The sequence below is a fragment of the Lygodium microphyllum genome, chromosome 18 (assembly GCF_053477565.2).
Source record: "Lygodium microphyllum isolate KBCC chromosome 18, Lygodium_microphyllum_v1.1.10, whole genome shotgun sequence".
Lineage (NCBI taxonomy): Eukaryota > Viridiplantae > Streptophyta > Polypodiopsida > Schizaeales > Lygodiaceae > Lygodium > Lygodium microphyllum.
The window spans coordinates 80,181,408-80,208,930 of NC_141152.1; the positions used below are offsets into that span (position 1 = coordinate 80,181,408).

The following is a 27,523-nucleotide window of genomic DNA, read 5'->3' on the forward strand; positions in this document are numbered from 1 at the left end:
TCAGTATCCACCAGGCCAACATCAAATCTTTTACCTTTTTTGGCACGTACATCTACCTAGTCATTGCCACGGGAATCCAAACCCGAAACATGTTGTTTACCTTTATCCAAAACTTTAGGTGGCTGGGTTGCATCCTGCGACGGAGCATCAAGCACCATATCTTCCATGGGCAGCACAACATGCCTAGCATCTGAAATCGGTTGCTTCTTTGGGCATTCGGCCATAAAATGCCCCAATTTTCCACACGAAAAGCAATGCCCTGCAAAGTTGCCCCATTTCAAATGAAAGTGCAAAGGATGCATGCCAGAGCAATTAAGACGTAACCAAGCAGGCCTTTTCCTAGCAGTGTCCCATAACATACACAAACGGTTAAGATTCATGGCCTTTACGCTCAAGGGGACCAGAACAATGCCCACAACGACCATGGCATCCTTTAGCAGTGGCCAATAGACAGCCGGACAATTTTCCACTTCAACCCACACCGGGCATTCACGTTGAAGCAGGTGCTGAAAATCTACCATTGGGCGCCATGGCACAACATGGACCAAACGGCGATCAAAGAACAATGGCAGTTTAGACAGGAGATCAGCACGATGCTTCTGAGATTTCAACAACACCTCATAGAAGCCTCGGGACCCAACAAAAATCTCCTCAACACACTCCCCTTGTAGTAGATTGTGCAGCCACTAGCAAATATGGGAAAGCACTGGGATTCTGCAAGTGAAGAAGAGTATAACAGCACGGTCATAAAAACACCGAATATGAGTGCAAGACATTTTTCGGGTCCACAGTGGCTTCCAAAACATCTTCAGTTCCGGAGTCAGAAAAAGCTTCATGATTATGTTGGACATAATCACCAAGAAGAGCGTTGGCAAACTCCAGCAAATGCTCCCAGTCAACATCCTAAGAATCCACAGAATTAGAGGCAACTTGAGCATAAAAACGTTCCTGATGATCCATTGTCTCTTCCGAAGTATGGTTGGTGCGTTTGCCAGCAGGCTGAAAGTTAGGACCAGGAGGCATCTCCTCTGTGCAAGGAACCATGTCCTCTGGTTCCTCTGTATCAGAATTCGGACCAAGGGCTGCCACCTTTTGGTCGATAAAAGCCATACCCAGACCAGCCATGTTGTATCACCACTTGTGCAAGTCACATGCAGAGCGAGGAGCTCAGGGGAGGCGAAAACGACGCAAGCCTCTCTCTTTTTTTTTTCGTAAAAGGTAATTGTATTAATTACGAAAAAAGTACAAGTTTACATGATTACAAGATACACGGTGGCTCTACACCATCGCGTGCAAGAACTCTCTCTCTCGCTACAAGAAGTAGACGACTCAAGAGTTACAAAAAGTCATGGCAAAGATGCAACGGAAATTGCCATATGCCGAGGAAGAAAGTCCTCCCAAGCGAGCAAGTCAGAGAGCCGAATAATATCTATCTGCCAGAGTAAGAGACCTTTAAGCCAGGCCATGTGTCCCTGAACATTAGAGGCAGAATAAAAAATAAAAGCATTCCGAATGGTCCAGTTATGCCAACAACCCCAATATCTAAGAAAGTGAAACAAGATCTTCATATGTGGCTGTGTCGGTGTGGGGTATTTGGGCTGCCCAAAAACCCAATCAAACGGGCGTAGCGAGAACCTGACCACCGCACGCCAAACTGCCGACAAGAAGGACCATATTTTCTTAGCCAGAGGGCAAGAAATAAATCGATGACAAGCCGATTCCACACTGGTGGTGCAAAAGAAACAGTTGCCATTGGAGATGCGGCGCTTGGAAAGGGCTGAAGCCAATGGAAGACCACTAATCATTACCCTCCAAAGAAAGACCTTATATTTGAAAGGGGTCTTGTTCAACCAGGCTTCCATCACCATTACCCTCCACCAGGACCAAGATTTACGCAATCCCCATAGAGTATTAGCTTTAGTAACCAGCCATTGATGATCTTTAATCAGAAGATGATGCACCTGGTTAGCTGAAGCCTTTTCCAAATTCAGCCGGCCTACAAGGTCCCAGTCCACACTTGGAAGACTACCTCAGTCAACCTAGACACCATCTCCACCATGCTAAAGGGCGATGGAAAGACTAGGGGATCCTATTGGGCCCTTACCAAGTATATCTCATGCCATGAGGACGAACAAGAGTGGATGAACATTTTGGCTACCATCAACTTATCGTTCTCAGATACTGAGGAGTAGGAACAAGCCATCAAGGCAACTGATCAGTTCAAGGACACACCTTCAATACCGGTCTGCATGATGACTTGGAGTCTATATGGAAGACCCACTCATGTTACATTCTAAGTCCCAAGCAATAGACGCGAGCTCTAGGAGGTCCTAGGATAATTAACCAACAAGTTGGCTGGCAATCTAGTGACGACCCTTAAACCACTCCATGATGAAATCTGGCAATTCTGCGATACGCTGGTCAGGGCGTCCACACTGCAACACAGCACGATTAGCGGTAGGCAGTATGCAGGGCACGAAAAATGGGGCAGGCCAGGTCAGTAGAGTGCAGGTCCCGATGGCAGGCGCCAGGGGCCAGCGCAGGAACAGCGTCCAAAAAAAATGACTCCCTCTGTCGCTCTCGCTCTGTCTCTCTATTGCCTGGAAGTGAGCAGTCTTTTCAGCTCTTTGCCGTCTCCTTCCACAGTTCGGGATAGGACAGAGCGCGTCTCCTCTCTGCGCTGTATGTCAAAGGCACCTCACAGGCCCGCAGGTATACAGTGCACCATGGACAGCATAGCGTATGACGAAATGCGATTCTGCAATCACGAAACAGAGGCTCCGCGTCACGCAGGCACCCGATAACAGAATTCACAACCACCGCTGGACACCGACGATCTAAACCCTAGAGGATACACGAGGTCGCCATGAAAGCTCGGCCGCCTCTCTCTCTCTCTCTCTCTCTCTCTCTCTCTCTCTCTCTCTCTCTCTCGTGAAGATAATTGAATTAAGTAGTAAATATTTACGTGAGACCATCAGGTCAACATTCTCTCTGTGTCTCTTACATTCTATTACATCAGACCATCAGGTCAGCATACTCAATCTCTCTCACACTGTCTCTGTAGATATTTACAAGATACGAGCAAGCTCTCAGAACAACCTATTACATAACCAATTTTAATAAATTAGACAGAAAGAACAACTCGAGTAGAGCGAACAATCGCCAGCCAGGGAGCAGCAATGTCCGGAAGGACCAGGTCAGCTAACATCATAGAAGTGATTTGCCATAACACCAATCTCTCTCTCTCTCTCTCTCTCTCTCTCATAATAGGTAATTGTATTAATTATGAAAAAATGCAAGTACAAGATTGCAGGATTACAAAATGCAGGATGGCTCTAGTCCATCATGCATAAAAGATACAAAGTCACGGCAAAGGAACAGAGGATATGCCATATGCCAAGAAACTAAATCCTCTCTGACCAAGATATTAGAATGCTATAGAAGGTCAAGCTGCATTGGAGAAGTCTCTTAATCTTCGCCACATGATGTTGAATGCCTAAGGCAGCATAAAAAATGAATACATTGCGAGTGACCCAAATATACCAGCAACCCCAAAATCTGAAAAAGTGAAATAGAATCTTCATGTGAGGCTGTGGCAAACCATTGTATTTAGCTTTTCCAAAAAAACTAGTCAAGCCAATGCATCCTTGTGCCCACAATTGCAAGCCAAATGTCTGAGAGAAGGGTCCAAATCTTCTGAGCAAAAGGGCAGGAAATGAATCTGTAACGGGAAGACTCCACTGTAGTGGTACAATAGAAAAAATTCCCATTAGATATACCTTTGCAGCGGTGAAGGGCCGACACAAGAGAGAGGCCCCCCAACAACATTCTCCAAATGAACACCTTGCACATGAATGGCATCTTATTGATCCATCCCTCCATTATTGTCAACTTCCACCAAGCTTTAGATTTATGCAATCCCCAAAGAGAATTGGCTTTGGTGGCAATCCATGTGCGGTCTCTGATCATGCGATGATAGATCTAATTAATTGAAGATTACTAAAGGGCAAACCCTGATCTTGCCAAGGGCAATCAAAATCCAGAACAGGAAAGGGCTTCCAGTCCTACAAGTCATCACAGACTCTACGCAAGAGATCACTATAAAGATTATTTTGATGGTGTGAAAGGACATCTAGGTGCCTCGATGCAAGGGGGTGGCATCAGCCACCGAGGTCAATTCAAGGCATGCCATGCAATTAAATTAGGTCTCTCCTTTGATTTTCCTTCCACAAAAGTATATGAGAGACCGCTAGAATTTCCATTGGCAATAAATTAACTCCATGTCTGTCCTCTGCTAGATGCCTAGGGACCTTGGAAAGGACGATTTTCCATGAAGATACCAAATGGTTAAGAAGACCTAAGGCTGACGTAGAAAAGTGAGCCTCACCATTAAGCGCGTGCCAGCAGAAGCCTTGAATCCTTGTACTGCCATGCTAGGGACCTTATTCTTCAAGGAAAGCACACGCAATAAGAGTCCAGGGTTGTTGACCAATACACATGGCTTGAAACAATGACCAACGGAGGGCTATCATTTAGGTCTTGACATCGAAAATAGCCCCACCTCCCATGGATTTCGGAGTGCAAACATGACTCCACGATATCCAAGATATACCTGGTTGCACAAAATCCTTCTTCTAGAGCATGAGATGTATGTAGTGGGCAAGATCCTTCAACGCAACATTGTTCCAAGGCAACAATGGCAAGAAGTAGGTGAGCATAGGAAGCATAATGGTCTAGGCTACTTTGCACACACATGGAATGGCCAAGCTTGAGATTCCCAATAGACAAACTTAACTTCCAATCTTTGTGATATCCATTTCAACATAACTTTTGGCTGCACATCAACCCCCAAGGGGTAACCAAGATGCCTGACAATGTCACTGTGTTGTACAATCTTACCCTACCATCCAAAATTTTGTAGATTAGAAGTTGTGCAAACAATAAGGGAAGGTTTGGTAGCATTCATTCATAGGCCCGAAGCATGCCCAAATAACTCCCATACATCCAAGCTGATCGAAGATTAGAAGCATCAGCTTTCAAAAACATGAAAGTATCATCAGCCAATGCTTGCCTAACCAACAAACTGTCACTCGAGAGGTAGAGAAAGACCAACTAATTGCCTCCTATCCACAAGATGCAATAGCATGGAAAGCATAGGGTGTGGCAAGTGCAAAGGGAAGTGGGCTAAGAGGACAACCCTCTCTAATCAATCATGCAAGGAAAGAAGACTCTGTGACTCATATACGGTTTGCTATTTCTTCATGAGTAGTATGGCTCACACTTGAGAAAATGTTTGGTGGAAAAAATGAGACACGTATTTCTTTCTTAAAAAAGGACCTTGAAATTGTGAAGATGGATGAAGGTGATGCTATGCAGGATCATCTTAACAAAATTCAGGACTTGCATGAGCAATTGATGAATGTAGATGAGTATTATTCTGATACACAGATTATCTCTACTACTTTGAATTCCTTGCTACCCTCTTATTTAGCCTTTCACACGGCCTTGAATCTTACAATGAGAATTTCTTTGAGAATCTGCTCTCTATTTCTTCTTTGGCATGTTGTGGATTGCAAGTCACATTTGATGATGACAGATGCATGGTGAGAGACAAAAAACACATGACTTTGGTCTTGACAGACACTTTATGCCATGGGTTATACGAGTTGGATGCTCTTTTAGTTGATCAGTCAACGTACTTGGCATCCACTCTTACTCCTGCTATGATACAAGTAGAGTTATGGCATACTAGGATGGGGCATGTGAGCTTTGGCAGCTTGATGCTCTTGCAGCGTACGCGGATGCTAGATGGATTACCTCTACTGGAGAGACCTCCTGAGCACTTGTGCGAAAGATGTATTTTGGGAAAAATGCATCGTTTTTCATTTCCCCGTGATGTTAAAAGCAACAGCCAAGTTGCAATTAGTGCATTCAGATATATGTGGGCCTATGCAGACAAAGTCATTGGGAGGATGTTACCCCGGTTAGCGGTCTATCTCCTTTTAGTATCCTGGGGGCCTCTGAACTAGGGCCTTGCGAAGGCCCTACCACACTCAAAGTAAGTTGCGGAGGAAGGAAGATCTAGGCAGTCATGAAGAAGATTCATCTCAAGGATGCCCTCCGAACCCCCCGCCAAGCCTACACTCCTGGAGACCCTCCTGCAAAAGGACCTTCCAAGTCTATCCACCTAGTGTGAGACCACGAACCACTAGCTTGCCCAAAAGGGCCGGACTCTGGAACTCTAGGTCAATGATCCAAAGCCCTTGCTCAGACCGATGTCGGATGATGGTCGCCCAAGCGACCTTGGCCCGAGAATCCCTGGAACCATCCGAGCCAACCCGGAGGAAATTCCGCACTAGGCAGCAAAGCTGAACCACACAAGACAAGGAGAAACACCAATAAGAGGTGATGTACCAAGCCATCACTAGGAGCACCTGTTTGACGACTAGGGCTCGGTCCCCCTAAAGAAAGGCAGATAATGCTCCAATAGGTCAGCTTGCACCTAATAGAGTCGAGAATTGGAAGAAACTGTTGGGCAGGAGTGATGTCGAGTCCATTTTCAGTAGCAAGTCTTTGAGGGGGATTGGATGCCCATGACCAACCAAATATTTATTAAGGGATTTATAATTTATTACCATACTTTTCTTACCTCGTTTTTACTCAGAATGCTTATTTACATAAAATTCTTGGCAAGCCCAAGGAGAGTTAGTCGGTTCAATAAGCCCTTTTTCAAGAAGAGTTTGAATCTCTTCTTTACATGGTAAGAGGTCTTCATCCTTTATGCTAGAGTCAACTGACTTTGTAGGAATGGCATTGATTTGTATAGGAAGAGAGAGCATAAATAGCTCACTTTTCTCTGTCCATTAATGGGTCATCATGCATGAAGGTTTTTAGATGATCTTTCATTCTCTGTATTGCCAGGGCATGTGTCTGCATTTCATTTTTTATCCATTGATCCCAGGCAGCAACCTTTTATGGAGCAGTAGATTCCAGAATGGAGTATATTGTTCGACCAATTTTGGGTAGAACAGGCATGTTTGCTTTCTTACCTTTATAGGAAATGGTGAAACGGTCGGACAAAAAAGTGCAAGGAACCAAATGTTGAAGAATATCGGTTCCGATGAGCAAGTCATATCTCATCTACTTCATTAGTTGTATCTCAATGGGGACTTTGATGGAGCCAAGTTGAAGATAGGCCTGCGTAACATGAATAAGAGTGACTTTTTTATTGTTGGATAATTCTACTATAATAGGGGTAGTAGATTTGATGCAGTTTTTGTAGAAAAGCTCAAAAGGAGCAATTGTGAGACTAGAACCTATATCCAACAAAGCATCTACATAGAGAGAAAACTGAGGCATATACTTTACCTGTGCACATATCATCGGAATGGGGCCACCAGTGTTTAGGGCATTGACTTTGAGTACCTAAGGTTGAGATAACTGAATTTGATTGACTGGAGTAGCTGGAATATTTATAGAGGAAGAATTTAATTCTTGCAAATAGCGGTAGCGCCATGAGCTAATTCTTTTTGGCTTGTCAAAATTCTTCTGTACACTTTACATAAAGAGTGTAACTCTTTCAACAAACCAAGCTGGAGCTGGGCTACCTGCCTGCATCACGAAGAACAGGTCCTGGCCGCACCAAGTGCGCATGAAATGACCTCAGAGCTCTTGACGAGCCCTGGACTCGCCCTGCACCTGATCCCATCGGCCTCGAAGGGAGTGGATGATGGAGGTCCAGAGCTCTACTAAGGTCCCCTGTACTGAAAGTCCCTCTCTGCCGAAAGCCACCTGACACCGTGCCTTCCAGATATGCCAACCAACAAGACTCCCTATGATTTCCCATACCTCAGAGCGATCTGTTGTGGGCTCCAGTACCTGGCGGATGGGTAGAGCCTCTAAACCCACCACTACGCACGACCCTGCCTCGATAATGAATGTCGTATCCTGCATCCCGGCCTCATACAAAAGGTGACAGCGCTGGCTAACTGCCTACCAGCAGAAAGCTCCCCAAGAGATACATCCAAGGCTGGGTGCTATGCGGCAAAGGATGCGGCATACTCCTCTCCACATGAGCTGTGCCGCCTCACGACCAAAGGCAGTGCTTTGGGGTTTCCATAGACTGTTGTGTGCAATGTTTACAAACTCCCTCCTTCTGCATTTGGGCAAGCCAACTACCCACCGCCAAGCCTCCTCCATGTGCCACCAACCATAAAAAATATGATACCTCCTCAGCCTCCAGCTGTCCCATAGGCGGCGCCAAAAGGCCCGTCATAACGGCTCCGTGATGCTGTGCTCCGCCCAGTGCCTGCTACGTGACGGCGCCCAATCCATATCCTCCTACATCAGTACTTGTCTGCCAATCCTGGCAATGTACTCTAGGAACCTCGGTGGCTTCTTGGCGACTGCAGTCGCCGGCCAAAGCCACTCTCTTGGATCCCACACCAGCTCATCAAGTGGCCTTCCTTCCCAGATCTAGAGGCGCCACACGGCGAGCTCCTGCCAAAAGACCAAAGGGTCTAGCCGCCATGTCTTCCCCTAAAGGCCAACCACCCAGATCCTCTTCCATGAAAGGACAGCTATCCCCTCGTCCTCTTGCCCTCTGTCAAGAGCCAGACGCCCCCCCTCCTGCACTGTGAAAAAGGTCCCAAGTGCAGCGCCACCCACTCTTCCTGCCACCTGTAGGGGGGTGCCTGCTGGTGAAAACCTGGCGGCCCATATCTCCCCAAGCTCTATCAGCTCTCATATCGAGGAAGCAAGCCACTCCTGAGGTATTGTTGCGTTTATCTCTCTTCTCCTCAACTCCACTCCTCGCTGGCAGCCTAATACTTGTTGCAGCACCTCCTCGTCCACCATCCTGTACACCTCCCGCCATGTCTTGATAGTACGAGTCGGGCCAGCCTCCCAACCAGCCCACTGGATGTGGGGGCGCTCGCCAATCTGTGCCCCTTCCCGGTCCCTAACCTGGGGGTTCCAAATCACTGGCTGATGGTCTATCTCCTCCTGGCACCCTGGGGGACTCTGGATTAGGGCCTTACGGAGGCCCTGCCACACACGGAGCAAGCTGTGTAGGAAGGGTGATCTAGGGGGGGTGACCTGGGCTGACGTGAAGATCCATCTCAGGGACGGCCTCCACTCACCGCCAAGCCTCTGTCTACAATCCTAAAGACCCTCCTGCAATAGGACCTTCCAGGTCTGCCCTCCCAGTGTGAGGCCGCGGACAACTAGCTTGCCCAGGAGGGGCATACTTTGATTCTCTGGGTCTATGCTCCCAAGCCCTCCCTCTAAGCGATGTTGTATGATGGTCGCCCACGCCACCTTGGCCCTCGAATCCCTGGAACTGTTTGACCCGGACCAAAGGAAATTCCGCACTAGGCGGCGAAGCTGCATTACGCAGGAAGAGAAGAAGCACCAACACGAGGCGATGTACCAGGCCATCGCTAGGAGGATCTGGTTAACCACTAGGGCTTGGCCGACTAGTGAGACGAGTCGTGCTCCAGTAGGTCAACATCCTCCGAATAGAATCGAGGGCTGGAAGAAACTGTTGGGCAGGAGTGATGTCGAGTCCCACCTGGAACCCTAGGTACCGGACGGTCTGTCCTCTGCTCACCCATCTAAATCCCAGGTGGACGCCCCAATCCGTGCTAGAGTCCGGGTCTGTGAGGAAACCAACCGACTTCCGCCACTTGATTTTTACTCCCGCTGCAGAACAGAACACCTTAGGAGCCAGCCTCACTCTCTCCAGCATCAACTCATCGTCCTCTATGTAGAGCGTTGTATCATCTGCATACTCTGAGTCTAACAACTCGGTCTCCTCTCTTACTGGAAGTTGGAGGCCGCGTAATCTGCTCACACATGACCTAAGAAAGTGAGACATCGCCTCTGCAAAGAGAAGAAACAGGTACGGGGCCAGGGGGCAGCCCTGTTGGACCAATCTGTCTGGCCGAAACTCCTCCCCTCACCTACCACCTATGAGAACCCTGCTGGTGGCCGAACTGTAGAGTGCAGAGACCCTGCGAATCTAAGCCTGGAGTAAACCCAATCTCACCATGGTGCCCTCTAGAAAATCCCAATCCACTCTATCATAAGCTTTCTCAAAATCCAAGAGTAGTACGACCAGTCTGTGCCCACTCTGCTCGGCCCACTTTGTTGCCTCAAAGAAGGTGAATACATTGCCCAGGATGCACCTATCCTAGACAAAGCCTGTCTGTGTGTCATGGATGATGTCTGGAAGGCTGAAGAACGGGGCGTAGTCGCCTACCAATCATCTTTGCCAGCGCCTTATAGGCCACTGACAATAAGATGATCAGTCTCCACTGGGAAAGCTCCAACCGGTCTCCCCCTTTTGGGAGAAGACTGATAAGGCCTGCCGAAAGACTCCCTGGCATCTGTCGTGAAGTGAAAATCTCCGGAAAGGCCATCAGTAGTAGGGGGTCCTTCACCACTTCCCAGAAGGTAGTGAAGAAAGCCTTAGAGAGGCCATCCTCTCTGGGCATTTCTGCCAGTCCTGTGTATGAAAAGCCTGCTCTAATTCCTTCTCTCTGAAGGGGGCTAGGAGGGAGCGTCCCATCTCCTCTGTGAGACGAGGGACGGGATGTAACCCCAGACCTGATGTCTACATCGTTGTCCTCTAGCTAAGGTTGTCTCTTGCTGGAAGAGGAGACTGTAGTAGTCGGTGGCAATCTCCATCACTTTGTTTGGGCTAGAATGGGTCCCCTCCCATACTGATCTTGGAGGCTGCGTATCTGCTCTCGTGAGGTGTGAGGCTGGTGCACCTGGAAAAATTCCCTGCACATCGTGTCCCCCTTTCGCGCCCAGAAAGCTGCTGAGGTGCGGAAAGAGAACTCTGAGCGCATGTCCTCTAGGCCAGCAATGGCTGCTCGCGCGCACACCTCCTCTGCATGGAGAGTAGGATCCCCTAGTGTCTCTTGTAATAATCTTTGCGTGGCTGCAAAGTCCCGCCAGAGTGCTTTCTCCTCCTCCCAGCTCTACTGCCTGGCCTGTATGGCTACCTCTTGGCGAATTCTGCTCAACTCAGCTAGGAACTCTGCAACCTCCTCTGCAATCTGGTCCCTCCTGCCCCACTCTCTGGTCCAAATCTGCTCTATCTGTCTCGTCACCTCCTCCCTCCTATAGATCGAGTTAGGGATCCGACAAGATCGTGTATCTAGGGCAAATGCTAGGGGATCTAGTGTCAGAAGAACCGGGCAATGATCGGACAACGTGGTACCCGCGAACTGCCCAATCTGGCCTCCCCAAGAACCTCCCCACTCTCCCACATAAGACGAGTCCAACCGCTCTAGCAAGGCTCCACCTAGCCGCCTATATCCCCAAGAGAAGTCCAGTGACCTCTCCCTCTTGTGGTAGGCAGGGTCTCTCAAGGCATTATATGCTCCTATTGCCAATAGAAAGACCTCCCAAGCCTCTCGCTCCTCTCCGAATGGTCCTCCAAAGCCTCCAGGTTGTTAAAGTCTCCTCCAACAATCCAGGAGTCCACCTCTCGGAGTCCTTCCGCGATCTCCACCCAGAACCTACTGCATGCCCTAACCTCCGTAGGGGCATAGATATTAAGGACTCCAAGGCACGAGTCCCCAATATCCAATCTGATCCATAGCACCCTCCCTGCCACTATCGTCACGTAATCTTGTACACAAGCGGTAAGACTCGAACCAATAGAGGTGCATAGGCCTCCACTCCTGCAGTGGGCACCTATGGTGTGCTCCCAGTAAGTGTGCGAGCTTCCTGGGAGTACCTTTCCTACCCGCTGGGCCTGGGTGAGGGTGAGCTTGTGCTCCTGTAGAAGTAAGATGTCGATCCGTCCGGCAAGAGCAAGTTGCAGCTCCTACCGAACAATCAATTTCCTGGAACCACGTGCCCCATTATAGTGGAGGCTATTCACATTCCAGGATGCAAGGTGTAAGCTCATGGGGAGACCTGTGACTGACCGAACAAGCATCTGTTCGGTGTGGAGGCTGCTGATGAAGAGGAGAAACTATGAGGCATGCAAGTATGCTTTGCCGCCAGTCTGGACGGCGAACTCCAATCCCCCATGGTGGCCCTCGGCCGTACCATAGGGGCGATAGATATTCTAAGTGGTACTATCAATATATCTATTAGCCATACTGAGAGTTGGGACTCTGTGCACTAGTAGAAACGGGCCGCCTGTGCCAGAGGCCACTCGATCACATCCCTTGGAGCTCTCCACTGTGGAGGGGCTCGAAAGATAATGCTCAGGTGAGGGACCTCGGCACCAGCCCACCAGTAAATATCCATCATGCAACAAGGCCATTGTTGTGCAAACAATGCTAGTCCTTCATCTCCCATCCACTGGGAGGTGTGGTCTGCCACCTGACTCTTCAACTCTTCCTCTATTTGTGTCATCGTCCACTCCCCTGAGTGAGAGGACTGAAGAAAAAAGGCGTAGTTTGGTCCATCCGATGGTGCTAGTAGATGGAACTTGCCCCTCCTTGACTTACGAACCACAAAGATCCCCACCTCTAGATGTAGTCAGAACTCTCTGCGCTCCGGAACTCTCAAGTAGGACCATGGGCCACTGCGGAAGAACTCCTGTGGTAACAGGTGTGCCTGTCTCCGAAAAGTGTGACGGGCGGCAGGGGTGGATGAGCTAGTGGTTGTATGGGAGGGGGAGGACTACTGGTGCGAGGAGGATATAGGCATGTGTGGCTCATCCCCTCCTGCGGGAAGAGAGGGGGTGGGTCTGGGAGGGATCACCTAAACCAAGTGTAGATCAGGGGGGGTGCCAGGTACGATCGAGGGATGGTGGGATGGACGGAGATACATGGCGGGTGTGGGGAGGGGGAGGGGGGGTGGGGGCGCGCAGGTGGCCCTGGAAATGGGGGGCTGTGGGCCAAGGTCAGAGTGGGGAGGGGGAAGCATGGGATGTGGGGGGAAGGTGGCTGTGGTGGCTGTGGGAACTCAGGAGCGGTAGTCTGTGGCACGGGTGGTGGATGTGAGGGGGCTGCGGTCTTGTTGGGTGGGGCGGGCAAGGGGGGGGCTGTGGAGTGCTCTTCTGAGGGAGCGTCGCTTGCCTACCTACTCCCTGATATGCCAAGGCTGGGTCTGAGACGCCGGCTGCACCCCCCTTGCCGTCTCCCTCTCTGTCGTCTCTGGACCCGTGTGAAGCTGTCAACGTCCATCTGCGGGCCTGTCGGCAAAGCCACCTTGGCTCCAAAACGCATGCAACCTACTGCCTGATGCCCAAAGTCATGGCAGCACAAGCACTGTCCTGGCTGCCCCATCACAATGACCCGCTGCCTGAAGGAGTGTCTGCCCACCTCAATCTCTAAGAACTATGGGATATTCTTGACCTCTTTCACTACCACCCGTATCTTTGGGACTCTTGCAGCTGTCACTACATCTGCGAAGGACGCGGGAAGGATAGTGCCGAAGAGCCGTCCAAAGTCTTCCACCAACTAGCGATACTCTATCGCTAGGCCAAGGAAAAGAAGGGTGACCAGGTGCCAAAGAACTTGTTGTGGAGTGCAAATGCCTCCACAGTAAAGCCACTGTACCAAGGGACCATCTATATGACTCCCTTCCTAGACGCATATGGTGAATTGGCAAGCAACTCGCGAGCTGCGTTTGCCAAGCTGAGCCTGACCATGAAAATCCCTTGGCCCAATAGGACCGCCTCCATGATCTGCACTGTGCCGATGCGCAGCGTGGAGTGAAGCCAGTCCCGAAGCTAGGCCCTAGCTTGGGAATGTCCTACCTAACCATAAATCGTTGTTTTCTTTAGCTCCAGCTCCTTAGCTTAGACGGCTAACAGCTGCTCCTTAGAGAGGACGATACGCAAGGTATTTGACTGGCGGGCACTCTCTGAGTACGCCAGCGTCTGACAAGAGGTTTCCATTGCGCAACCCTTCTGAGAAAAACTACCAATCACGTCGCGGTGCTACCTAAGGGGGAAGAGTTGCTGCAAGAGAGGGAGCAACTTGGGAGGGGGAGGGGGGGTCACCGGCAAAGACTGGTGGCCGAGTTCGTTGGGGGCGGTAGGAAGGACGGATAGGTGGGACAAGCTTTCATGGGGGGGACGAGATGTCGTAGCGGGCGGACGTCGTGGGGGGCGTGAGCTGTTGTAGCAGCGAACTGTCGTGGCGGACTGCCAATGGGGGGCGAAATGTCGTGAGGGGCGCAAGCTGTCGTAGCGGGCGCTGGTGATGGCGCGATGGCGTAAGTAGACGTGAACGGACGTGACGGGAGGGGGGCAGCTCGCGATGTGACGGGTGTTGAGCATACTTGTGACAAACTTCTTTTATAGTCTGTATAATTTCTCCTACACTATCTGTGAAGTCTCTATTTTCGTTCTTTATTCTTTGTTTACAATAAAAAGAAATTGGCTCTGGAAAGGAGCATATTAGATGTTCCTTCATTGAGTTGTCATGAGTACCAAGACCTTCATAGAGCAAATCTCTCATGTAGATAAGACATTCTTTGTACAATCTGGGGTCACACAGTTTAGACTTGAACAATGCTTCTCGTGCTTCAAGCATGTCGTCCAACTTGTTTCCAACTAACTCTCCCAGGAGGAGTTCAAAGAATAGTTGGACTGGATAAGCATATTGAACACTAGCCAATTCAACTTGGGGATGTATAGATACCCACCACTGTTTAAGGCCATCAACAAATCCTTGCATCATGGCATTCAAAATGTCTATTCTGTTTGCTTGGGATTTTTCTACTATTTTCTCTCCTACATAATGCATACATCATGTATATGAGGAGTTTGATCTCCTCAAAGGATTTCCCATCTATAGACCAAATGGGGAACGAATCCACCTTTTCGAGCACACAAATTTTCTTGTAAAAGCTATTGTAAGAGGGTTTTGATGTAGAAGCAGTAGCATTAGCATTTACAAGAACAATAGAAGTATTAATAGGATACAACTTTGAAGATGTTTTACTTACATGATGAGCATTTAGCTGGGCTCAAAGAACTGAAGTAGAAGTTTGTCATCTGTGTGGATTTATAGGAACAAAGTCTTCATCAATCACACTATCACCATCTTCATCCAAGGAAGAAAGTGTATAAGCAGCATTCCTCTGGAAAAAAGCTTGGTCTCTAAACTACCATGGAGGCAGTTCATTTGGAGGAATGTTTAAAGGCTGTTGCTCAATGCTTTCACCTGTGAATCTGGAATCAATACGACCTTCAACCTGGCAGGTGAAATCGTCTTTACGGCGGTTTTCTGGGTCAAAGCACAAGGACATTTAATCCAAAACTTTGTTAGTTTCTCTTTGCCGCTGAATTCGGCTGAGATCGTTCTGCTGAGATCGCAATCATCAATAACATCAAAAGCAGTATGATAATCCTTTTCTAATCAGTCTGGGAACATAAATTCAAGGTATTCTGCTAATTCTTCAGCAGTATGGCCAAGTTGAAGAGAATTCTGGAATAAACCAGAACTGAGAGGCATAGCAGCTAAGAAACGCGTTTCTTTAAATTTGAAACTTACGAAACGTTTCTTAAAGTACGAAACGTTTTCCGAGAGTAAAAATCATGGGTGTTTTTTTGGTGAGTTGGACCCCAAAACATGGTTTTTTTTATAAAAACTATTGGGCAATGTTAAACATGATGATGATGTGTAATGACTCGTGAGGGCTCAAGATTTTGGATGAGAGACTGATTTTTTTGTGATTTTATTTAGTTATTGAACTTTGTCAATCTAGTATCTATTCTTGTATTGAGATTTGAATATTATACGACGTTAGTCTCATTTATAAGTTATCTACGATATATTATGATTCATTCTAGATTTTGACATTTTGTCAGTTTGTTTTGAAATGAGAATCATGATGTTGCAACTTCACTCAATCCATAGTATAGTTAGGCTATTTACATGTTAATTTCAATTTTCTTTGTATGATATGTTTGAATCATAATATTTGAGTTCTAAACCATAGTATAGCTTGTCCAAAGACTAACTTTGACATAAGTGACAAGTCAATATTGGATCATGGATATGTAACGTATAATGTATTATTCTCAATTGACTCTATTATCACTCAAGCTCAATTAGCCATTCTTTGTTTAAGAGAGAGTTCCATAGAGGTTTAGAACCTCTTTCCCCAATCAAAACTATTAAAAATCCCTATATAAAAAAACTTGCATTTCTTATTTTATCCCCTCTTCAAAGAAACTTACGAAACACGTTTTTGAAGTTTCTGGCTGCTATGCTGAGAGGAGACTGATTCTGTAAGTCTTACATCATGGGGCAATAAATATGTTGTATTTCTTGTAGCAAATCTTAAGAATATTCTTCTTCAGAAATATCAAGATCTTCATAGCAGTAGAGATCTTTTTCTGGAATAGGGGGAGCTTTTATAGTTCCTAAAGTACATTCTCCTATAGCTATGATCATTGTTTCTTTGCCTTTGGAAGTAAAGACTTGGTGAACATTCAAAGTACCTGCAAAAGGAGAGGCAAATTGGAAGCTCCATCCCTTCTACAATCTTCTGTTGGAAAAGTTTGTCCAATCTGTAACATTGGTTGCAGTTGACACAAGTGAAGACACTGTGCTAACATGTAACACTGGAGACTTTGTAGAAGATTTGACCAATTGTTGGCACAATACAAGAATTTGGTCAAATAATTATTGCAGAGAATCCATTTTTTCAATTAAGCCAGTTAAGGTTGAGTGTGTCCAATTGACAGCCTGCAGCTCAACAGTCCATGAAGTAGTATCTTGAGGTCTCAAATAAGGAGCAATCTCATATTGATTATTTTCATATTCAAATTCCTGGACTAAATTGATAATTGATGAAGAAGAAGAAAAAGAAGACTTTTTCTATTAATTTTTTCCAATGTTGGCACACACCATATATAACTTGTTCATGATGTGTATGAAACTTCAAAAGATTGGCCTTCTGTGAAGGGGAAACCTTCAATTATGGCTGTAATGGAAGCCTTGGAACTACTGGTTCTGGAGCAAGAGGTTCAGAAGTTTGGTGTTGGGGCAAAAATAATGTTTTACCTCTGATATTCTGTACTTTAATAACCTTGCGAGGCAAGAGTTCTTTCTTTTTGAGTGAAGATATGTCCATCTACCATTGATGTGGTAGTTCTATCTCAGACCAATTGACACAGTCTCGAAGAAAACGTGGAGCGCTTTCATCCGACTTCATGATGATAGTACGGCCTTTGTCTTTTGGAGAATTCACTCCTTCCACTACTCTAGGTATTGCTAGAGACATACAGTGAAATACCATTCTGTATTGTATAGCTAAATGAGTAGAGGATGCCTTCATTTGCAAGCTTATAGTTCTAATATGAAGCATTAACAATTCTACTAGGTAGGGTCATCCATAGCTATTACATAGTTAGGTCGTAGCTCAAAGAAAATCTGTCCATTTGACAGAGCAGAAACAACAGCACCTACTATCATATCATAAAGTTGGAGGTGTCGAGTATCTAACACAGCAGCAATACATAAAGCATTCAAACCTCGGCGAAAGAGAGGGATAATACCTATTGCTATATATCCTAAATGAATATAGGGATAGTACTTTTTTTGTTGGTGTTTTTGGATCTTTGGAAGAACAAGTGCTAAAAGATTCATATGTTGATCTTCTGAGAGAGTATCACCGACTGTGAGTATGCCTTGGTCTTCAATATACATGGTAGAAGCTTTGAATTTAAACAACTGATTCTCACCATAAATATGAGATGCACCTATTTTAAGAAGAATCCATTTGGAGCTTGGTTGAGACTCATCCACAATGATTATTAAATTACCTAAGGATTTGTAACGCTCTGAAAGTGCGTTTGGTATCAGAGCCATTCACTTACCACTTGAGAGAAGCAAGGTAGTTAGTGACAAAGTGAGGTTTTGCTTGTGTTAAGGCAGTAAGGCTGTGTCACCGTGTTTCTGCTGTGTTTTTAAGCGTTCATCCTCAACCATCCAGTAAACCCTGATGGCTTCCTCCCAGCAAGCTGGCAATGTGTTTTCCTCTGCTCTCAAGACGCCGGATAAACCTCTCTAGCCGAAACTCCTCCCTCCTCTTGCCACCATTGAGAACCCTACTAGTGGCCGATCTATAAAGTGCCGAAACCCCACAGATCCATGCCTGAGGGAAGCCCAGTCTCGCCATGGTGCCCTCTAAGAAGTCCCACTCAACCCTGTCATAGGCCTTCTCAAAGTCCAAGAGGAGTACTATCAATCCCTGCCCACTGTGCTGAGCCCACTCGGTCACCTCAAAAAAAGTGAAGACATTGTCTAGGATGCTCCTATCCTGGAAAAAACCTATCTGGGTATCATGAATGATGTTTGGAAGCACGCGGCAGAGTCGACTCCCAATCATCTTGGCCAGGGCCTTACAGGCCACTGACAACAAGGTGATCGGTCTCCACTGGGACAGCTCCAACCGATCTCCCCCTTTGGGGAGGAGAATAATAAGACTTGCCGATAAACTCCCTGGCATCCGTCCTAAGCTGAAAATCTCGTGAAAGGCCACTAGTAGGGGGTCCTTCACCACCTCCCAGTAGTTAGTGAAGAAGGCCTTAGAAAGACCATCCTCTTGTTGAGAAATAGACAAATGATGTATGCTCCAAGAAGGGATGTCCTCAATCCCATATGCACAGTGAGGAAAGTGGAACAACCCAAACTCTATAAAGCATTGTACTTGACTATCACTTTCATATGGAATGAATACAATGTTATGATGCTTTGTACTTTTAGTTAAGTGTCTTGTCATTGTCGATCTTACACAAGATTGTGTTGAGTCCAAGATTCCATCTTGGAACCTAATTCACTTGTGTAACAGTTTGTCTCTACTCGTCCATGTCATTATGAGTTTGGTCTTCATCTTTCATCCACCATAGCTTGTGATGCTCTAGATCCGCATTGTTTAACACCTCTCCCGGACATTTCTGCCCATCCTTTGCATTGAAGGCCTCAGCTAGCTTCTTCTATGTGAAGGGATCGAGGAGGGAGCGTCCCATCTCCTCTGAGACAAGGGACAAAACACAATCCCAGACCTTCTCTCTACATCGTTGTACTCTGGCTGAGACTGCCTCTTGCTGAAAAAATTGTCTGTAGAAGTCAGTGGCAATCTCCAACACCTCATCTGGGCTAGAGCGAATCCTCCCGTACTAATCACGAAGGTTGCCAATGTGGTCTTCTGAGGTGCGAGGCTGATGCACTTGAAAAAACTCCCTACACATCGTGTCCCCCTTCTATGCACAAAAAGCTATTGAGGTACGGAAGGAAAACTCAAAGCCCTTATCCTCAAGGCTGGCAAGGGCTGCCGGTGCATGCATCTCCTGCATGTGGAGAGTGGGATCCCCAGGTGCCTCCTGGAGTAGTCACTGAGTGGCTGCTAGGTCTCGCCAAAGTGCTCTCTTCTCCTCCCAACTCTACTGTCTGGCCTGTAGGGCTGCCTCCTGGCAGAACTTGCTCGACTCTGCTAAGGCCTCTGCAACCTCCTCTATGATCCGGCCCACCCTGGTACACTCCCTAGTCCATGGTGGCTCTAAGGCCGCATACTTGGAGGGTAAACTCCATTCCCCCATGGTGGCTCTCACGTAGTAGACCCATAGTTGTCAGGTATGAAAGGTACGATACGGTACGGTACGATAAAATACGGTACTAATTGGTACCTTATGATTTTATAAGGTACGGTACGATATTAGTACGAAAAAAATTTAAGATGATTTTTTAAATAACAAAAATCATAAAACATTAAATGATAGATCATAGAATACATGTTTAAAGTGGAACTAGCCATTTCATTACAAAATAAGATGAATATATGAGGGTGACCATCACGGTTGCATGGGCTACGCAAAACATGCGATACAACTACAGTCTACAGTCTCGTATATCTAATACAAAAAAAAAGAGAGACCTACATCATATGAATCTACGATGAGGCATCACTATCATCATCATCATCATCAAAACCATCTCAGTGCTCATCAAGACAGTTTGAAGATGACTCCTCGGCATCTGATGATGAGACAGACTCATACTCATCCTCACTGATGAGGTTACCATCATCATCAAATGATGGCTCCCTAGGTGGCAGCTGTGTAGGCAAGGGGGGGATGTCATCATGAGGCACAGGATGTGAGCTACTAGAGCCCTGCCTTACATATGTCTGCAAGCCACTCGAACCACCCCTCCTCGATGATGGAGGGCGTCGAATGACCATGCCCCTGCTAGCACCTACTCGAACTCCTCACCCACGAGCACGCTGACTGCCAGTGTCACGAGTATCTGCTGCTATAAGCTCTCTATAGAGCTCTGCGAAAATCATCTCCTCCTCCTCCACCTCCTTATGTATACTCGGAAGAGTGTCGCCCGTCAACTTAAATGTATCAACATTCACCTACACAATGCAGTGATGCATGTAAGATTGATCGTTGATCATTGTAAATGCTAAAGTCTAAATTGTAAAGAATAAATTTTAAACTTCAAAGTTTAAAGTTTAAAAGTTAAAACAATAAATTTTAAATGTTATGGTTAAGTGTTTAAACTTTACCTGCTTTGGACCACCCATACTCATCATAGCCCTCATCATGCGTAAGTTAGTGCGGCAATAGACTAGCCGCTCTAACTGTCGTGTGCTAAGCCGATTACGAATCTTTGTGTGAATGAGAGAATAGGCACTCCAGTTTCTCTCACATGCATCCGAAGAGCAATCTTGGGCAAGGACCCTCATGGCTAAGGGCTGAAGGGTGTCTAGTGCATATCCAAAGCTTTGCCACCAAAATAAAGGCTTCACAAGTGACTCTCTTCTCCAACAAGTGGGAGAAGCAAAAGCCACATGCCCTCTCTAATCTGCATAGCATCCTAGCTCCTCTAGCTTTGCATTGTGGTCATCCACAGGGACCACACGAGTTAAATAAGCAAGCTGGTCTGAACGCAACTCTCTATCATCCATGAGCGCCCATGACTTGTAGGCCGGATGTACCAATGAGGCAAAACCATGGATGAGCTTATGCATCCACGCCCATCTCCTCTCTGCTATCTCTAAAACATGTGTACGCTGTGTCTCTACGATCACTGTACAAGCACGTGCCTCCGCCAATGCCGCTCTAAAGAAATGAACGAGAAGGCCCATGGTGGACCCCTCGCAATCACTCATACATAACACCCTATAAAAGGAAGTCACGACAATGACAACGGCACGGACTTTTTGCCAAAACTGCTCATTAAGGCACAAGCGCTGCATGGCTTTGGCCTCCTCTGTCTCATGCTCATCCCACTCATTCCATAGAGTGGACACCACTGTCTAGCGCAAGGTGGACCACACCTCATAAAGGCGCTCCAGGAATAACCATATGTAAGCAAAGCAAGTTAAAGAAGGCTTCTTTAACTCCAGTGTGCTATGCTCACGATACATCACAAGCACCTTTACCTTTATTGTGAAGAATATGACAATTGATGTAGCTTTGCGGACCACCCTCTTCACCCACTTGAGCTTTCCAATGTCCTCCATGAGCAAGTCCAAACAATGACTTGCACATGGAGTCCACACAATCGTAGGAAACTCGGCCTCAAGCAAACAACCCATGCGCCGACAATTCGACGCAGTTTCGGTAACAACTTGCACCACATTTGAAGGGCCCACCTACAACCACGGTCCACAATTTACCAATTACAAGTTATGTATAAATCAAATTTCAATCATGAATCATGATATTATCATAATGAAAGAAATTGAAACAAATTTAAAACGCAAATTGCAATGTATACCTCAATGATAGCTTGTCGAATGTGGCAGTAGATGAATACACCCGTCGTTTTTCTCCCCCTCTTGCCGGTATCTACGGCCCACAAAAAGTAAGTGCCAAGTGGATATGAGACGAGTATCTTGATGATGCCCCGTTTCTTACGATCACTCCATCCGTCGGTGAGAATGGAGCAACCATATTTTATCCACGCGACCCGAATACGACCAAGGGCTCTATCAATCCTCTCCTTCTCTTCATCAATCTTTCTCGTCCTCATGTCGTTGTAAGTGACACTGGTCCATCCTTCACATGGACCCACATTGGCAATGGCTTTTGCCATCGTCTTCCATTGCTCTTGCTTTAGGACATTGAATGCAAGATTGCACTCAATCACCGTGCGTGCAATTTCAATGTCTGCAAGTCGTTGCCTTTCTCTAAGAAAGGCAACCGATCCACGCACATGACCGGGAGCTTGAGAGAGAGACGATTGTCTCTCCGGCATCACATGAGCCTCCATTCTTTGTCTTTTACCGGAGCCAGATGCAAATGTGGAGCCCCCACCACCAATGGTAGAGGCCTCTCCCGCATCGGTTGAAGATATGTCCACATTGGATGCTTCCTCGTTATTAGGCATAGAAGTTGGTGCCGATAAGCCACTTCCTCCTCCTCTTGTGGATCCCCCTCTCATCTTGGCGAGAATCTCCTCTGCGATGGTTTGAGGAATCTCCTTGCATGGAGCAACTTGCCCCGCCGTCTTAGAAAGATGTTGGAGAAGCCGAGTTGCACCACTTGTATAGCGCTTTCCGCAATACTTGCATGTCCAATGGTGGGAGTTGGACTTCTTTGTGTCCCTCTCCACATGGATCGCATGCAAATTGAAGGCCTCGTGCTTCTCACAAGTCATGCTGCCGATGCGGATAAAGAGGCCCGAGAGAGAGAGAGAGAGAGAGAGAGAGAGAGAGATGCTTGAGTCTCGACTCTTGAAAGTTGAGAGGGAGACTTGAGAGGCACGAGGGTTGGGGTAAAGTTGAAAGAGCAAGAGAGAGAGAGGGGATGGGAGATGAGAATGGCAAATGCTTTGATAGGGTGCACCGTCTGGGAAAGAGGGGATGAGAGATGAGATTTGAGAATGGCAAATGCTTCAATAGGGTGCGCGAAAGAGGAGATGGGAGATGACTCGTGAGATTCAAGAATGACAAATCACACGTCCATTCAAGAATCGAGCGACGAGATCCAAGAGAGGAAGATGAGAATGGTAAGTCACAAGTGCTTGCTGAATTGGTGTGGAAGCATGGAGAAGAGGAGCACCTTTTATAGATGAGAGAAGGGTCAAAGTTCAAACAGTTAAAGAGGGGTCAACGGTCAAAGAGAGGGCTCTCAACTAGAAGCAATCCAAAGAGGGTTGGGGAGGGGAGTACATGGCTGGAAAAGGGGGTAGGGTGAGCTATCCAAGGCTTCCCACCCCCCAAAAAGTGCCACACAGGCACGCATAGAAAAAGCGAATCCAGGAGGTGCAGAAAACGCAAGATCAGGTGGCGCAGGCGACGTGGCCAAAACAGGTGAAAAAACACGTACGAATTCGTACAGATATTTACGGTACGGTTCATATGGTATGAACCAGTCCGTACCACATACGAAGGCAACTATGGGCAGACCATGGTGTGATAGATGCTCCAGGCGGTACCGTCACCGTACCACCGGCGCGTCTATCAATGAGGCTGAGAGATGTGAATGTACACTAGTAGAAGCGGGCAGCATGTGTGAGGGGCCACTCGATCCACATCCATTGGTGAACTCCACTATTGAGGGGCTCGAAAAATAATGCTCAAATGTGGAACTTTGGCTCCAACCCACACCAATTAATGTCCGTCATGCACCCTGGCCACTGCTAGGGAAAAAGTGCTAGCCCTCCTTCCCCAATCCACTTGGATATGTGGTCTGCAACTTGGCCCCTCACCTCCTCCTCTATCTGTGTCATCGTCCAGTCTCCTAAATGAGAGGTCTGAAAGAAGAAAGTATAGATTGGTCCATCCAATGGTGCTAGTAAATGGACCTTGCCGCTCCTTGACTTGCGGACCACGAACATCCCCACCTCCAGAGGTAGTGGAAACTTTTCACGCTCCACAACTCTCAAATAAGACCACAAATCACTGCGGAAAAACTCTTGGGGGAGCAATTGCGCCTGTCGAAGGAAAGTGTGACGCGGGGTTTGACTAGATGAGCTAGTGGCTCTGTGGAGAGGGGGGGGGACAGGGTTGCTCGTGAGGAGAAGATATGGGCGTGTGAGGCTTGTCACCCCGTGTGGGAAAAGGGGGACCGGGGGGGGGGGGGTGGGGGGGGTGTCAGAGATCATAGCCTGTTTTCAGGCAGCAGCTGCACAGTCCAGCTGCACAGTCGGACTGTGCAGTCGGACTGCCACGTGGCAGTCCGACTGCCTGCAGCCGATTTTTATCAGGCTGCGCCCTATTTTGGCGCCCCATTCCAGGCAGTTTTTCGCCTATTTATTGCTGACGTTTTCAGCAGTCTGGCGATCATTCTCTGTCGCAGATTACAGACCGGTGCCGTGCAGATCTCTGTCTCTGTTCGCAGATTTCAGACAGCAGACAGTGCAGACTGCAACAGACTTCGAGGTGGACAGCAGGTCGCATCGTCGAGGTGGAGACACGCAGTCCAGCGCACTGCGCCCGTGTATATCTTTGTATTCAGCATTCTTTATACAGCAGATCTTCAGTGTACACTGTCTCTTTCTCTCCCTTCTCTCTCTGCGTTCTCTCTCTCTCAGTCCTACGCTTCCGCACCGCTGCACTCTGACATGGTATCAGAGCAGTGTTTGAGGGCTGACTGAGTGCAGAATCAACCTGAAGAGGAGTTTCCATCGCGACACAAATTTGCGTTTTTTTTGCGTTTAAGGGCAGACAGGAGGGCTGCGCCTTGGAACAAGGCTGAAACGAGTGTGGGCGCACAGGAAAGGAGTACAGGTGGTGGATTTGCTGCTGTTTACTGCTGTTTGACGCGGAGAAAGTTTGAGTTTTCAACCTAAAAGTGCAGGTTTTGCTTTTTCATCGCCTCCGGCGGGTGAAGAAGCTTCGGGACACAGAAGAGCCTTAGCAGGCTGAGTTTACCCAGTCAGAGGGGGCTGCTTTTGCGTTTGAGAAGGCATTGCAGGTGAAAATGTCTACAGAGATGGACTTGGAGTTCCAGGCGATTATGGACCGGAAGGTGCCTGTCCTACCGGCTCTTCCTACAGATCAGAAGCTCGACGGCGACAACTACCGCATTTGGCGCGTTATGAAGTTGGCCATTCTGGAGTCCTATGATTTGGCGGAGTTGGTACAGGAAGATATTGACCGGCCTTCGGTAAGAGAAGAGTCCAAACTCTCTTCCGATGCTCGTGCGGAGTTGGCCAGGGCCCAGTCTCATTGGGACAAACTGAATGCCAGGATTCGATCCTTTCTCTTTCTATCATGCACTACAGCCGTGATCGCTCACATCGAGCACTTGACGGTGGCTCGTGAGATATGGCTGGAGCTTGATCAAATGTACAATCGGATGACCCTGATGAAGAGGGTTTCTTTGGAGGTTCAGATGCGGACCTTGTCCGTCAACAAGTCTTCTTCACTAAGGGAACACATTAACAAGCTAAGGCAGCTACAGATGCAGGTTCAGAATGCGGGGAAGCCGATCTCCTCCGAAGACATGGCGATTACACTCCTGTCCCAGTTGCCGCCACGATTCGGTACATTTTACTCTGCCCTTATTGCTTCGGGGCGAGAGTCTACTCTTCGGTGGGAGGAGTTGGTTCCTATGGTCTTGGACCAAGAGGAACAGTTAAAGGGACAGAATGCTTCCAAGACGGAGGCGTTGACAGGTCAAGCCTCTCAGAAGAAGGGGAAGGACCAAAAGAAGAAGAAGGGGGATAACAAGTCCAAGAAGGACAAGAAGAAGGACAAGGACAAAGACTCCACATGCCATATTTGTGGAAAGACTAGCCATTGGAAGAAGGATTGCCCTGACAAAGACTCGAAGGACACCAAGAAGAAGGAAGCCAAGGATTCTGGAGCGGTGGCTGCACCCTCATCAGCTACATTTCTACACTTAGTTATCATTAAGGACGCTTCACCGAATGCTTCTGATGCTGCGATGGCGGCTTCCCAATCTCGAGAGTGGATTATTGATAGTGGTGCCTCACGGCACATGACTCCTTCATCAGATGGTGTTGCCCAGCTGCGACCTTCGCGTGGGCAGGTTCTCATTGGAGACAGCTCTTCAGTTTCTATTGCAGGTCAGGGTAAGATGCAACTTATTCCGGATGGACGAGGTGGCACCCATACCTCAGAGGTTTTGCATGTACCAGGATTGGGGTACCATCTCCTTTCAGTCCATAAGATTTGCTCTCTTGGTCTTCTGGTGGAGTTTGACAGTTCTACAGTGCGAGTCCTTGATCGTGAATCGAGGAAGGTTCTATCATCTGGATATGAGGAGAACGGCATTTACAAACTGAAGTCTTCCACTGCCCTCTCCACTCTTCTTCTTACCTCACAGTCACAGTCTGAATTATGGCATGCTAGGTTTGGTCACCTGAACTATGACTATCTTCGGAAGGCGTCACGGGGACAGCTTGTACGAGGGTTGCCGGATATAGTGGTGAGCCAGCAGCCATGTGTCTCCTGCATAAGGGGGAAGCAGCATAGGGATGCCATTCCCCACACCGCTTCGCGGCGGTCTACTTCACCGATGGAGTTAGTATCTACGGATCTATGTGGCCCTATGAGGAATGAGTCCCTGCGTGGGAGCTCGTACTTCATGCTGATTGTGGATGACTATAGCAGGATGACATGGGCCTATTTTTTGGCACTAAAGTCAGAAGCTTTCTCACACTTCAAGGATTGGCTTCTCTTTGAGGAGAACCGATCAGGCCGGAAGTTGAAGACCTTGCGATCCGACAAGGGAGGTGAATTTGTCTCTAATGAATTTGCTCGGTTTTGTGCAGATAGAGGAATTCACCAGGAGTTTGCCAATACGAATACTCCACAAGAAAATGGTATTCTCGAACGGAAGAACCGCAGTGTGATCGAGATGGCGCGCACCATGATGGAGCACCGACAGACCCCCCAGGTTCTGTGGGCCGAGGCTGTGGCTACTGCAGTCCACATTCTTAACCGATCTCCTACTTCGGCTGTGGAAGGGATGACTCCATTTGAGGCGTATTTTGGGTCGAAGCCAGATGTTTCTTACTTTCGGGTCTTTGGGTGTGATGCCTATGTTCACATTCCCAAAGCTCACCGTGACAAATTCGAAGCGGCTTCCCGCAAACAGGTATTTGTTGGCTACAGCTCCCAGTCCCAAGGCTACCGACTCTATGATCCCGTCAAGCGGGATGTATCTACTAGCCGTGATGTGCGGTTTGTGGAGGTTCCGGCTTCTTCAACGGGTGAGGAGCATCCCGTTCTTGGAGATCCAGGGGAGAGTTTGGCTCCTTCTACAGTTCCACTGGAGCCTGTGCCGTTTGATTATGATTCTGTTTCTGACACAGAGTCTCCTGTTCCACCGGATCCTTCTGAGGAGTTACCACTGGTGGACATTCCAGAGTCTTCTACTGATGGAGAACGACGAGGGGAGGTTGGGCCTCCTCCTCGCTGGGCCCGTGACACACTCCGTGATTCAGGGATCGAGGGGGTTCCTGAGGAGTGGGGACCGCAGGATGGTCCGCGGCGGTCACGGAGGCACCAGGCGCATTCTTCGGAGCTTGTGTGCTCCAATTATTATTTGATGTCCCGAGTTATGCAGGATCGAGAGCCCACCTCCGTGAAGGAGGCTTTACAGTCC

General features: G+C 47.7%; 2 protein-coding genes and 1 pseudogene across 2 annotated transcripts in view; all 3 read right to left on the reverse strand.

Annotated features, from left to right (window-relative positions):
* Window positions 1–27,523, reverse strand: part of LOC148021066 (methylthioribose kinase-like) — a 99,522-nt gene that overhangs the window by 39,271 nt on the left and 32,728 nt on the right. The gene's annotated exons all lie outside the window — the stretch shown is intronic.
* LOC148021067 (uncharacterized) lies at window positions 20,449–21,195 on the reverse strand (annotated as a pseudogene).
* On the reverse strand, window positions 21,256–27,012 carry LOC148021068 (uncharacterized). Its single transcript, XM_087698921.1, has 2 exons — window positions 21,720–27,012; window positions 21,256–21,594 (listed from the first exon to the last, which is right to left on the reverse strand). The coding sequence occupies exons 1-2, from the start codon at window positions 22,599–22,601 to the stop codon at window positions 21,256–21,258; spliced, it is 1,221 nt and encodes a 406-aa protein (XP_087555047.1). The 5' UTR covers window positions 22,602–27,012.

What these genes read in the sequence shown, in the direction of transcription:
- LOC148021068 (XM_087698921.1), bottom strand. Translation starts at nt 22,601, where the DNA reads ATGACTTGTGAGAAGCACGAGGCCTTCAATTTGCATGCGATCCATGTG. An exon ending in TTCGACAAGCTATCATTGAG is followed by an intron (nt 21,595 to 21,719) that starts GTATACATTGCA and finishes CCGTGGTTGTAG; the next exon opens with GTGGGCCCTTCAAATGTGGT.